At 46.6% G+C, this 12,590-nt stretch overlaps 1 protein-coding gene across 1 annotated transcript in view; it reads right to left on the bottom strand.

Annotated features, from left to right (window-relative positions):
* Slc16a2 (solute carrier family 16 member 2) overlaps positions 1-5,544 on the bottom strand; it is a 133,026-nt gene extending 127,482 nt beyond the window's left edge. Inside the window, exon 1 of the mRNA XM_026777344.1 lies at positions 4,904-5,544. Coding sequence (XP_026633145.1) covers positions 4,904-5,345 — 442 coding nt within the window. The 5' untranslated portion in view covers positions 5,346-5,544. The remainder of the gene's footprint in view (positions 1-4,903) is intronic.
* Between the last annotated feature and the right edge of the window lie 7,046 nt (positions 5,545-12,590).

The following is a 12,590-nucleotide window of genomic DNA, read 5'->3' as shown; positions in this document are numbered from 1 at the left end:
GAGGGGAGGGGAGGGGAGGAGTAGGAGAAGGAGAAGTTGTTTACAATGATCACTTGAGGCCACTGGACAGTGAACCAAGGCTCTGGATTTGCTCAGCTAGCAGCTCCAACGAGCATTTTCTTGTTCGGTTTCCCAGTGTCCTAGCCTCTCATCTTCATTCTTCACAACATGAATCAAAGTCACAAGTTGGGAACTACGTTGTTTGGGGAGGAGGCAGAGGAAGGATTTGAAAGACATCTAGCCAATGGACCTGTGGCCTGAAGCACCATGGTCATTGCTGAGCCAACAGGATCTTGTTCTTCTGGACAGTAGGCACAAATCTTCACGGAAAATCAGAAGACTGACAGATTTATTTAAAAGATACCTCAATCTCAAAGTTAACTACTTCCCAGGAAACCCAGTGAGACACTGAAGGAAGGAGTTAGAAACCCTACAATGAGGAGAATGACAGCGTGCTCTGCCTCTGTTCCCACTCATTTGGGGGATTCGGAACCACTGTCCTATCTGGTGCATTTTCTGGGTAGGAGAAATCCCTAGTTTCCATAGTAGACTAATCTTTCTTATGCCTAGAAAGTTCTGTCTCAGTCAGGGTAGACCACCAACCCAAACCAACTTGTACCAGTAGTGAACCTTCCTTACTATTGCCACCTTCTTTAATAGTGAGAGCCCTGGCCCTTGCCTCTCACAGAAATTTTCAAGGACTATGCTTATAAACTCTCCAATAAAAGTGTTTCTCATCATGCATATCTTTGTGGTAGACTGGAAGTCAAGGTTGAAAGGGCAAGGTCTGGGCTACTCTGAAGCACTTTAAAACAGACTTCAGGGGCTGGAGAGATGGCTCAGAGGTTAAGCGCGTTGCCTGCTCTTCCAAAGGTCCTGAGTTCAATTCCCAGTAACCACATGGTGGCTCACAACCATCTGTAATGGGGTCTGGTGCCCTCTTCTGGCCTTCGGGCATACACACAGACAGAATATTGTATACATAATAAATATTTAAAAAAATAAAATAAAACAGACTTCAGTTTCAGTGTTAGCAACTCTGGATAATTCTGCCTTATCTGTTAAACTTAAACCCCAACCTTGCCTCTACTTAGGATTTCAAGAGTGAGTTGGGTCTAGGAACCAATAATCTCTTTTCTTTCTCATCATAAAACTCAGCTATTGTCACAAGAAACCATGTTTGCTCTATATATTCCACCCCAAATGTCTGGCTACTTCCTGGCCTATCTGATGCATTTTCTGGGCAGGAGAAAGCCCTAGTTTCCATTACTTCTACAAAAGCCTATGCTCCTGTCTCTCTTGATCTTTTCCCCTTTTTACCCCTAAACCAATCTCGGTTATTTGTAATGCTCCCAGGAACGCTTTCCCCCTCTTTTTAAAAAAATTACTTTATAAATAATACCAATCAAAATCCCCACTTCCTCCCCTCCTCCCACTTTCCTCCCACTCTCCCTCACTCCCTCACCCCCACCCCCTCCAGTCCTAAGAGAGGGCAAGGCATCCTGCCCTGTGGGAAGTCCAAGGCCCTCCCAGCTATATCCAGGCTTAGGAAGGTATGCATCCAAAGAAAAAAGGATCCCAAAAAGTTAATACATGTAGTAGAGACAGATCCCAGTGCCATAAAAACACCAATGATAGCTTGTGCTGGAGAGGATGTGGAGTAAGGGGAACACTCATCCATTGCTGGTGGGAATGCAAACTTGTGCAACCACTTTGGAAATCAATGTGGCGGTTTCTCAGAAAATTGGGAGTCCACCTACTTCAGGATCCAGCAATACCACTCTTGGGAATATACCCACAAGGTGCTCAACCATACTACAAAAGCATTTGTTCAACTATGTTCATTATTTTTAATAGCTAGAACTTGGAACCAACCTAGATGCCCTTCAATGGAAGAATGGATAAAGAAGGTGTGGCACATATACACATTAGAGTATTACTCAGTGGTAAAAAACAATGACATCTTGAATTTTGCATGCAAATGGATGGAAGTAGAAAACAATATCCTGAGTGAGATAACCCAGACCCGAAAATATGAATATGGTATGTACTCACTCATTAGTGGATTCCAGGAACCCTTTATCTGCCAGAATCCCAGGCCTAGGTCCTAGGGAGAGCTGGCTTCCCTTAAATGAGCTGAAGCAATACACAAAATATATAGCTGGAGGCACACCAGAACCTCAAAACCACAGAATCCACAAAGATTGTATATTACCTGCTCTAGGACAACCTAAATTCCACTTTCCTTCTACCTATTCATTGGCCTGTGCCCAGAGAACCCGTGTTTGGAATTTTCTATCAGACATCAAAATTACCTTTTTCTGGGACTTTCAGCACTGCAGAACCTTGGACCCATTAAGCCATTCAACACAGCTTCATGGCGAAGTCAGTGTCAGGCCTAAGCAAAAACAGTTTGGATTGCAGAATACCTCCAATTGTAGAACCGGACAATGCACCAATTTCCTAAAGTGCCCCCCCCCGACTGGTTATTGGGCATATAATTGTTGATAAAGATAATAGCAAAATATTAAGCTTTCCCTATTTATTTGAAACACCAGAGCTGTGAGTGACATAGGTGGCCAGGGAATTTTGAAAGACTGAAGAAAGTGTATAAAGGCAAAGACAATTGGAATCTCAAGATTTAAACAGTGGCTTGGGACAGACATGGTGGCACTTGCCTATAATCCTAGCACTTGTAAAATACAGAATGTAGTAGGGTGTTACTGACTTCCAAAATAAAAACCGAGGCTTTCCTGGGAGGCCCAGTATCAAAAAGAACCTCAGTGAAATCACAATATACGACAGCAAGGACCCACGCCCAAGTATTCTCAGACCCTTGGGACATACCAAATTCCTTTCTGTCTCTTCCTGACCTATACTCTCTATAGTTTAAACCAATAACTCCAGCTCCTCAGAGGACCTAGTCTGTGTTAGCATACACGCTGGCCACACCTCTGGGAAGACCACAGAACCACCCCCCCTCCAGCTGCACTGTGAGGTATTGACCGGAAAGTCCCTAGCAGCCCTCCCCCTGAGTCTCCTATGATCACCTACTTTGAAGCCTGTTCCGCAGCAGAGAACCTCTTCCTGGTAAAATAGTGGGTTTTCCAAGTTTTATTGCGTATTCCTAAGGCCTCAGCTCTAGATCACATCACATAAATGCAGGGGCCTAACTTCAGCTCAGCCTCCACTGCTTCCCTTTAAGTTTCGCCTAAACTTTGCCACTGACCCTGAAGGCCACTAGCCTGCCTTCAACCACAAGGCAACTCTCAGCAGGTGCCCACCCCCCAGTAACCTAGGCAACAGCCTGTGAGCCTAACTTGGCTGCTTTCCCAAGAGCCCCTGATCTGCATCAACGCAGGACAAAGGTGGTCCCAGGGAAGTGTAGACACAGCCTTCCAAGCAGGAGTTGTTCCATGGAATCCGGGGACCCCTCCACTCCGTTATGGAATTGCCTAGGCTGTTGTGAGACTGCCATTTACAGTCGCTGAGCACACTCGAGATCTCCTCAAGTGGGGCCTGTACACTGCAGCTGTGCCAATGGGTCACAAGGTCTGAGGCACAAGAGTCCCAAAGCCCCTTCTGCCAGACAGTCTAGCAAAGCTGCAAACAATACACAGCCTCAACTGAAGGCTGTGGGAGAGGCGTGTCTAAAAGCAACCCTCAAGTGGGCATCCCGGAATTCAAGGTTTCTATTTCACTTGATAATCCTTAAGTCTCCTCTTTTTGAGGTTGGCAAGAGAGGACCCTCGCAGCTCCAGGAGAACACTGTGTTTTCGACTTTTTTTTTTTCAAGTAGGGAACTTGAGGAGGTGGTGAGGGTACTTCTGGCTGTCCTGACAGCCCAAAGAGAGGGATGGATTTTCATGAAAGGGTACGGCAAGCCCCCAGCCAGCTCCAGAAACACTCTCATCACAATGGCCGAGGGGCTTCTGCAGAGCGAATGAGTCTGTTTCCCCAGATCGCTAAAGGGTCTCCCTGCTAAGGGGTCTGCACACACAGGATCCCATACCCAAGTGCCTGGAAAGCTAGGGCTCTGTATCCAACCCTGCCCAATCTTAGGGATGACCAAGTCATTCCCAAGCCAAAACTGGAGTGGCGGGGCCAAAAAAACATTCTAACTTAGGAAGGAAAGAGGCCCCCATCGGATAACAGAGATACTGGGGCACCAGAGACCGCGCAGCTGAGGTGTGGAGAGAGCTGCAAGACCCATTCTTCCTGCCGCCTCCCTGCCTCTTTTGGGGCTCGACTTCCAGTGAACAGCGAGCCGCTTGCTGCCTGGGAACAGCAGGCGACCGCCTGGCCTGGCTGGGCCATACCCACAGCAGGCAGAAACGCGCGCACACGCCCCCCCTCCTCCTCGCACTCCTCCCTTTCTCTTCTGCAGACACACACGCCTACCATGTGTTTGACTCTGAGCGAAGAGTCATCAGGATTCCTGAAGTGGTTTTGATAGAAAACCCGCTCTGGTCCCCGGAAGGAACAGGGGCTGCTGCAGAGACCCGCTGTTCCGTGCTTCTCTTGGAATCCTTCAATCTTCTTACTCTCTCGTGTCTACACGACTTCGCTCCCACCTCCGCCCCCAAAGCCTGCAAATATTTTCCCCAGCACACATGGGCAAAGTACTTTAAACAATCTAAAAGGTGAGTCTGGATTTGTCCCAGGGCAAAAAGTTCATTACTTTGCCTGTAACCAATGAATGCCCCAGCTCTCACCCTTGGTACTGCTTGAACCCTCCACTGCCCAGGCTGCCCAGAGCCCTGCAATTCATGCCCTAGCAGGACATGGGTAAGGAGTAAGAAAGGCGCTTTGAAAGGGCGCCTTAGACCAAGAGGTATGGGGGTGACGATGGGGGCAGACATCCTTGCCCACAATGCCAGGTGGGGCACGTGGGACCACTCACCTGCTTGGAACTCCACTTGGCGATTTTTCTCTTTTTCCTCTTCTAGTAGCATGGAGTAGAGGATCCCAACAGAGTTATGGATGCCGAAGATGGAGCCGTTGCACCAGGTGGCTGCAAACACCACTATCCAGCCAAAGCCACCTTCGGGAGGCTGGAAGCCACGCGCAGTGCCTCGGGTCTCCACTGTGGGCGTGGGCTCGGGTTCTTGCACGGGCTCAGCCTCAAACCCCAGCTCAGGCAGGGGTGCAGGATCGGGTAGGGGCTGAGGCTCAGGCTCAGGCTGAGGCTCGGGCGGGGGCACAGGCACCGGCTCGGGCTCAGGCTCTGGCTCCGGCTCGGGCTCCGGCTCGGGCACCGGACTACACACCGGCTCCTGATATTCCTGGTTTGCCTCCTGACAGGGCCCCTCAGCTTCCTCGCTCGCCGGGCTTGGCAGCGCCATCGCGGCCAGGGGACTGACTGTGGCTTGCTGGAGCCGGAGGAGCTGTTGTCTGGCTGGTACTTGTTTCTGCCGCTATTGCTGCTGCTGCCGCTCCGAGCACTGCTGCCGCCGCTGCCTCAGCCCCTACCAGCGCCTAAGCTGGCCAGCCCGTCCCGCGACAGACGGTCCCTCGAGCCCTCTCCTTCTCCTCCCCCGTCCAACCCCCCTCCTCCTCTCCCCACGTCATCTCTCTCTCCTCCCCCTCCTCCCTCCCACCTCTTCCTCAACAGGCAGCCGCTACAACCTCGCTCTTCTCCCGGCCCTTCCTCCTCTTCTTACTCGCCTACCTACTCTAGGCGTTGCTGCCACCCCCAAACTCCTCTTTCAAATTACTGAATCCTATTCTTGTTTAGATGCTTAGAAGAAGAGTTAAATTAGCAAAAAGAGCAGAAACAACCTTGCCCTCTTCTCCCCGCAGGTCCCAGAACCCACATTGATCAAGCCCCAGCCTCAAAAGGAAGACCCTGTCTGTTCTTCGAGTTCACGTCCTCCTTGCTTACAAGCAACCTGCAACTAGACTGGTCCTGGGAACCCCAAGACAAGAGCTAGTCAGTGACAGACCCCACCCTCGGGAGTCCTTGTATTCCCACTTGGACTCGAGACGGGTGACCTAGAGGGTACAGCCTGGACTTAGGACAGAGGGTGCACATAATCTTCTCAAGCCTGGAACTCAGACACTCCACTGACCTGCGCACCCCTCAGAGTCGGGCCCCCTACCCCCGCGCTTCCCGGCAAATCCCTGGCGGGACTGAGGGGAGGAGGCGGCCCCGCAGCGAGGCCCGCCCCTCCGGGCAGTCAATCAGGGCTTTGTTTGCGCCAACCTGGAGCCCAGAGGAGCCACAGAGGGCCGGGTCTAGGCTTGGCCAGGGCAGACTCTGGGCCAGGGGCCGGGCCAGGAAAGGAGGGAAGTACAGTGGCACCCGAGGGGGCCCAGCTCAGGCCCCCTGCAGGACACAGAGCTCAGTTCAGGTTCCTCTTGGCTCTCTGTTCCATACTCAGGAGCAAGAAATGAGGTCCAGATGGAGCTGCTAGTTTGGTCAAAGGCTTTTCGGCCCCTGACATCCTGTTCAGGGGGCCTGGACCTCCGCTTTTCGCTTTTCGAGTGCCTTGTATTCTGAAAAGGCCCCAATGCAAAGGGATGTCTGCTAACCACCCAGTTCCCTTCCCCACCACACTTCAGGCACAAACCTCTGAGTCCCACTTAATGTCCAAGACTCAGACCTCAGCCCTACCTTGGAAGGGAGGGTTTGTTCTCAAGGGAGTGCCTGAGTCCTAAAAAAGGGAAAGGGGACTCTGTCTTGCTGGTGAGCAGTGGTGCCCAGCTCAACTCTCATCCACGCGGTAATTCCAAGCAACTCTGCTTTTCCTAAGGGTGTTCACTTGCACTAGCAAGAGGTGAACGCCAATCCCTTTTTACCTTGCATCTGATTAACCTTTCTGCTAGATGAAAAACTGTCTGTCAGGTGGAAACGCAGCTCAGGGCTCCCGGGCTTCGTCTGATGCTAATGAATGCAGTCTTTAAGCACATGAGACAGGCGCACTTGGGTGTCAGGATAGAGATGTCCTGTGGCTTGTGGCTCCATGAAGGAATCAACCAAACTCACAGATCACGGGGTCATGCCAGCCTGCGGAATATCGTTTTGCAAATGAGTAAAGCAGGTCCCCTATTGATGGGTAGCAAATATTATTACCTGCTTCTTGTGGCCTCCAAACTGAAGCAAAACTAAGGTCAGTCATTTATTGCCCTAAGGTCATGGGGCAAGGCAAATACAAGGTAAAATTTAAAGTGAGTCTTCACATAGAAAAGTCAGGGGTTCCCTATGGTTCAGCACAGGGATCTAGAACTTGTTGCTGGGATGGGGAAGAGAAATGAGCTAACCAAGCTATTGAAGGGTTCTGGGGGAAGGCTATGTATGACATGGGCCTTGAACATTCAGTGGGATTTTTAACAAGTGGCATGGAGGTGGTTTCCTTAGAGCATGCCCTGACCCCAAGTTACAGGGACACAGAATCTACTCATAGAAAGAGGAAAGTGAAAGTTAATCAGGCCAAAAAGTTAATATGTATGATGCTTCTCCCAGGGAACACTTGCATTTTAATAAAACCCCACAAGGCTTCAGCCATGAAGAATGAGAAATGATAGACATGCTGAGCACTGAGTCTTAAGGTCTGCTTTACAGCCAGGGAGGGCTTACCACTCACATTGCCTACTGCTCCCCCAGGAGAGATCTAGACTTGGGATCCACTTGGAAAGAACCTGACTGAGACCCTGAAAGGAGTTTCCAATCCCAGGACGGAGTAAAACCTAGAGTTCTGCCCCTCATCTCCATTCCCGGTGTCTAAATTCTATCCCTTTTAGTTTTAATGGCTTCTTCAGGTTACTACAATAGAATGTGATGGGTGGAGGAAGTGGTGACACTCACCGAGAATCTCCTGTAAGCCTAGCACCATGCTAGGCCCTTTACATACATGATCTCATATAATATTCACAGCAATGAGGAAACAGGGCCCAAGAGGTTAAGTCAGTTAAGTTTACAAAGCCAGTAAGAGGTAGAACAGGTATCTTTGCCCATTTGTGTGATTTCAAAGTATGTGCCCCACCCAGGAGACAGGGTTATGTAACCTATCATTCTAGCAATACATGAGGTACAAAGCAGTCCTCCCCTCTTTAGAAGGCACAGGTATTTTTTTAACGGCTAGAGCACTGGTATGCGGAGACCTGGATTCTAATGATGGTTATACTATTCCAGCATGTGTGACCTTAAACAATTTGTTTCTTTATCTTCAATATGAAGTTCTATCTACTCTACAGAATTAGTAAACGTCATCCTGGGAATTATAGATTTTACTTGGGATATGTAAGTGCTATGATTAGTATCCTCTAAAAGCAAGTGTGCTAAAGACCTGGTTGCCAGCTTGTGGCACTATTTAAGTCATTGGGAGCATGCCCTTGAGGTGGATATTGGGACTGTGACTTCTCCTTGTCTTTTTGCTTTCTGGCTACTGTAAACGTCTTTTCTGCCATGTGCTTATTCTAGGATCTACTATAATGACACAGGCCAAAGGCAGTGGGATCACATGACTATGAAGTAAAATCTCAGAAACTTTGGGCTGCAGGAACCCTTCCTTCCTTAAGAGTTGATGATCCTTGAATATTCACCATGCATAACAGAAAGTTAACCCAAGAATGCCAGTGAAGATTTTTGAGTCCGTGAGGTGCAATTCTGAGAGAAAACTGTGGTGATAGTATGTCTATAAAGTGGCTTGGATTGGTTAGAGGTATAGAAAACAAGCATCAAATGCATGTGATTTTTCCTGCAAATCTCTAAATCAGACCTGTCTAACAAACATCAGGGTAACAGATCTTCAATGAATATTTACTATTCGTAGAATCATCTCTTTTGCCCAGGTTCATGAGTAAATAGCCAATAGCCCTTGGAGCTCTTTATTTGACTTGTCTAGCTATGGACCATGGAAAAGCCTAAGGGAAGGTTTTCAGTGTTATTCCAAGTGAGACAACACGTTTCCCTTCTGTTCTTAACAGATTCAAGCCCACAATGGAATCATTCCAAACAGTTACGCCTTTCATTCCTTTAAGAGAGGAAAAAACAGAGTGGTGTTTTCCTAAGTCAGAGCTACATTAGAATCACTTAGAAGGCTTTGTAAAATATTGACTCCTAGGTCCCCCCTGCAGTCACTAGCTTCTGAACATAATATCTAGACGTGGAGCTTACAAACAGATGGTTTTACCAAGGCTTCTAGTAATACTGATGTACTGTCAAGTACAGAAACCACAGAACCAAAACAATGGTCCCCTAACATTTAGATCGTAAAGACTAGTAAAGATTCTCTCTAATGTCTAAGTCCCCAACATAATGACAACTTTTAATGTCACATGGAAACACATATCATCACTAGTATGACATTAATGAAATGATATTTTAGCATCAGAATATAGCAATGTACTAAAAGCATAGTCTTTAATGAGAAAAGTCTTAAAAGAAGTCAGTTGATAGCATTTTTGTTCTGTGCACCAGTAGGTACAGAATGTCAGACTGTCATGGGCATGGAGATGGATGTTTTGGATCCCTGGACTAAACAGCTCCCAAGAAACCTTTCTGTTGCTCAAGCTTTCTATTTTGGTCAAAGACACCCCTTTGCCTTAAGTTTTTTATTATTCTCCAACAGAGTTTTTCTGGCTAAAATAGAACTCAGTGGCCCTTTCATATCATCCCTGTGCCCCGTGTCCAAGTCATCGTACTAAGTACTTGAGAGCGGATGGTACATTGAGATTATTCTCAAGAAGGCAAGCACATTGTCTTTCCCTCCTTCACTCTTCCGTATTCATCTTTGTAAGGATAACTTAAGGGTTCTAAGAGTTCTGATGATGCCGCACTACCTTGGGTCTAATAGCTAAATAGGATCGATTGTGAAAAGGAGCTTGGGTTCTTTAGCAGTGTCAGTAACAACAACAATAAAACATCCAAAGGCAGAGAAGACTTTGGTTTCATTGTCCATAATCAAGAAGGGTATTGATGGGAATCCATATTACTGGGAAATGAATTTGAATGTTGACACCTTCTGATGGCCAAAGTGGAAGTATGGAAGAGAAAAGATACTGGGCATAGTTTGGTTTCAGTTCGAGCCAGAAGGCAATTCATAATAATAGGTGCATTAAAAACGAATCAATTGACCATATGCACGGAGCCTGCTTCCTGAATGCCAAGGAGAGGCAGTCTGCTCAATAGTGAGGCTATTATTAGAGTAGCTATGGAGGGGAAAAGATAATAGAAGCAGCAGGGGCATTATGAAAAGAAAGAAGTAGGAAATACTTAACCCCATCAGGGCTGGCATGAGCAAAGCCTGAAGTGAAAGAGTGAAATGGTGGATTAATTTATTGCTTATATTTGAGGAAGAAATGGAAAGATGGGGTTCTTTAACCTTTTGCTAACTTATGCCTTCTATTCACTAAAAAAATATTATTAACTCTGTTTAGACCCTATATAAGCATATATTTCAGGAAGCTTCTAAAGTAGTAGGTTTTCAAGTCTTTAGTGCTAGTTATCATTTACCATATTTCTTCCTCTACTTTCCCCTTCCACCCCTACCTAGCCCTTTCTGTTCTGTTTCTTCTCTTTCCCCCTTCATAGTACCTTCATTCTATCCCCTTTCATTGAACACTTCCGTGGCTCCTTTCTGGTTTCCTGCTCTCTATAGATATTTTAACTTAAATACATTTCTAAAGATTCAAAACTAGCATCCATACATGAGAGAGAACATGTGGTGTTTTTCTTTCTGGGTCTGGGTTAACTCACTTAGAATTATTTCTAGTTCCATCCATTTACTTGTGAATTTCATAATTCCATTTTTATTCACAGTGGAAGACTATTCCATTGTGTATATAAAGCACATTTTCATTAACCATTCATGTATTGATGGACATCTAGACTGTTTACATTTCCCGGCTATTGTAAACAGAGCAGCAATGAGCATGAATGAGTAAGTATCTCTGTAGCAGAAGATAGAGACATTTGGCTTTAGACCAAAGAGTGATATAGCTGGATCATATGTAGTTTTATTTATAGCTTTTTGAGAAATTGTTACACTGGCTTTCACAGTGGGTTGCACCTGTTTGGCATTCCCACCATGAATAAAATTCCTGGTACCACATACGGGTTACCTCTTTTTGAGTTGTTGATCAATGGAGTCCTATAGGGGCCCCCAAACATTATGGGATATTGCCATTATTACTCTTGGTTACCCTCTATAACTTGATGGTAAGACCCTATTGCTAAAGACAACACATACCTGAGCCGTAAGATATAGAAAAAACAAGTTGGTATTGACTGAGAATCTTGCCTCTAAATGAGATATCTATATCACCCCCCCCCCACCGCCGACTTGGGGGTCATCATTGTAAGACTCCAAGAAAGCAGATATCAGTAGTAAACCAGTGTTTGCCAGACACAACAGTATAGTTGCACACATAAACTCCCAGTAGGTGGGATTGGATGCACAAGACTGGCACAAGATCAGCGTGGATGTGGGAGGGACTCATGAAGTTGCATCCCTATTGGTTCCTGGTGAAGGGAGAATCAGTTTTCTTCAGATATGTGCGAACATCTACTGGAGTTTCACGCTGTAGCTCAGGTTGGTCTAGAACTTGCTGTATAGCCCAGGCTAGCTTTGAACTCATGATGCTTCTGCCTTAGCCTCCCAACTGTTGGGATTATAGCCACTTAACAGCACACCTAGCTCCAAGCTCCTTATTTTATAAAGAAAACTAAAGCCTGAAGAGAATAAAAGATTTACTTAAGCGACATCTAAATTACCCAGTTTCCATTCTAATGACCGCAAATAGCTATAGAAAGTAACATAAAGTAACACGCAAACGTCTGAGGTAGGACCATTGTTTTACAGTGGTTGGGCTATACAGTGATAATGAAAAAAATGGCAAACCTTGTGAAGCAAGTGAAGTGTCAGAAACAGGAGGAGAGAAATGCTCCTCACCGCCTGCTGGAGCTTCCTTCAACTGAGGCTTTGGGAGCATTGTACTTGATAGATTTTTATTTTGTTTTGGTCAATTTAGGAAATGTTTTCCCTTATAATATCCCTTTACCTGGTTCTCTTAAATTTAGCCCTTTAGGGATTAAGCATTCTCAATCTAGATAAAAAGATGACTCACACACATCTAGAAGGTGAATTCTAGCACTAGCTAGTGAACATACTGCTACAAAGGCTCAGGAGGGCAATGAGGGAGACCTAGGAGTAGTTAGTCCTGGGTGAGGCTCAGGGTAGCAGAGAGAGGGCTGGGGTAGAGTTTTTGTTGCTTGTATTCTCCAATAGTGCATGTATTACCTTGAGAAGGAGTTCCCAGACTCCAAGATAGCCACAATCCCAGGATCATGAAAGCCTCAACGTCTGCTGCCCAAGGAAGATCCTACATAGCATAAGATAGAGAAGTGAAAGTGTTGGGCTTTGGACCAGAATCAGGTGTCAGCAGCCAAGTTGGAAGACAGTGACCAGTATGCTCTGGCCCAGGGGCCAAGTTTCAAGTGCAACTTGCTGACCCTGCAGATAAGGGAAGCTAGTTAAAAGGACTGTGAAAAAAAATCACTCAAATGGAGCAGGGGCAAGGGTACAAGGGGCAGAGGTGAGGGAGTTGGCTGGAGTGGAAGGACATAGAAGAGTTGGTTTATTTTCCTC

This window comes from Microtus ochrogaster, unplaced genomic scaffold (genome assembly GCF_000317375.1).
Source record: "Microtus ochrogaster isolate Prairie Vole_2 unplaced genomic scaffold, MicOch1.0 UNK57, whole genome shotgun sequence".
Classification (NCBI taxonomy): domain Eukaryota; kingdom Metazoa; phylum Chordata; class Mammalia; order Rodentia; family Cricetidae; genus Microtus; species Microtus ochrogaster.
The sequence above is the reverse complement of the archived record's forward strand: the minus strand, read 5'-3'. Positions and strand labels throughout refer to the sequence as shown.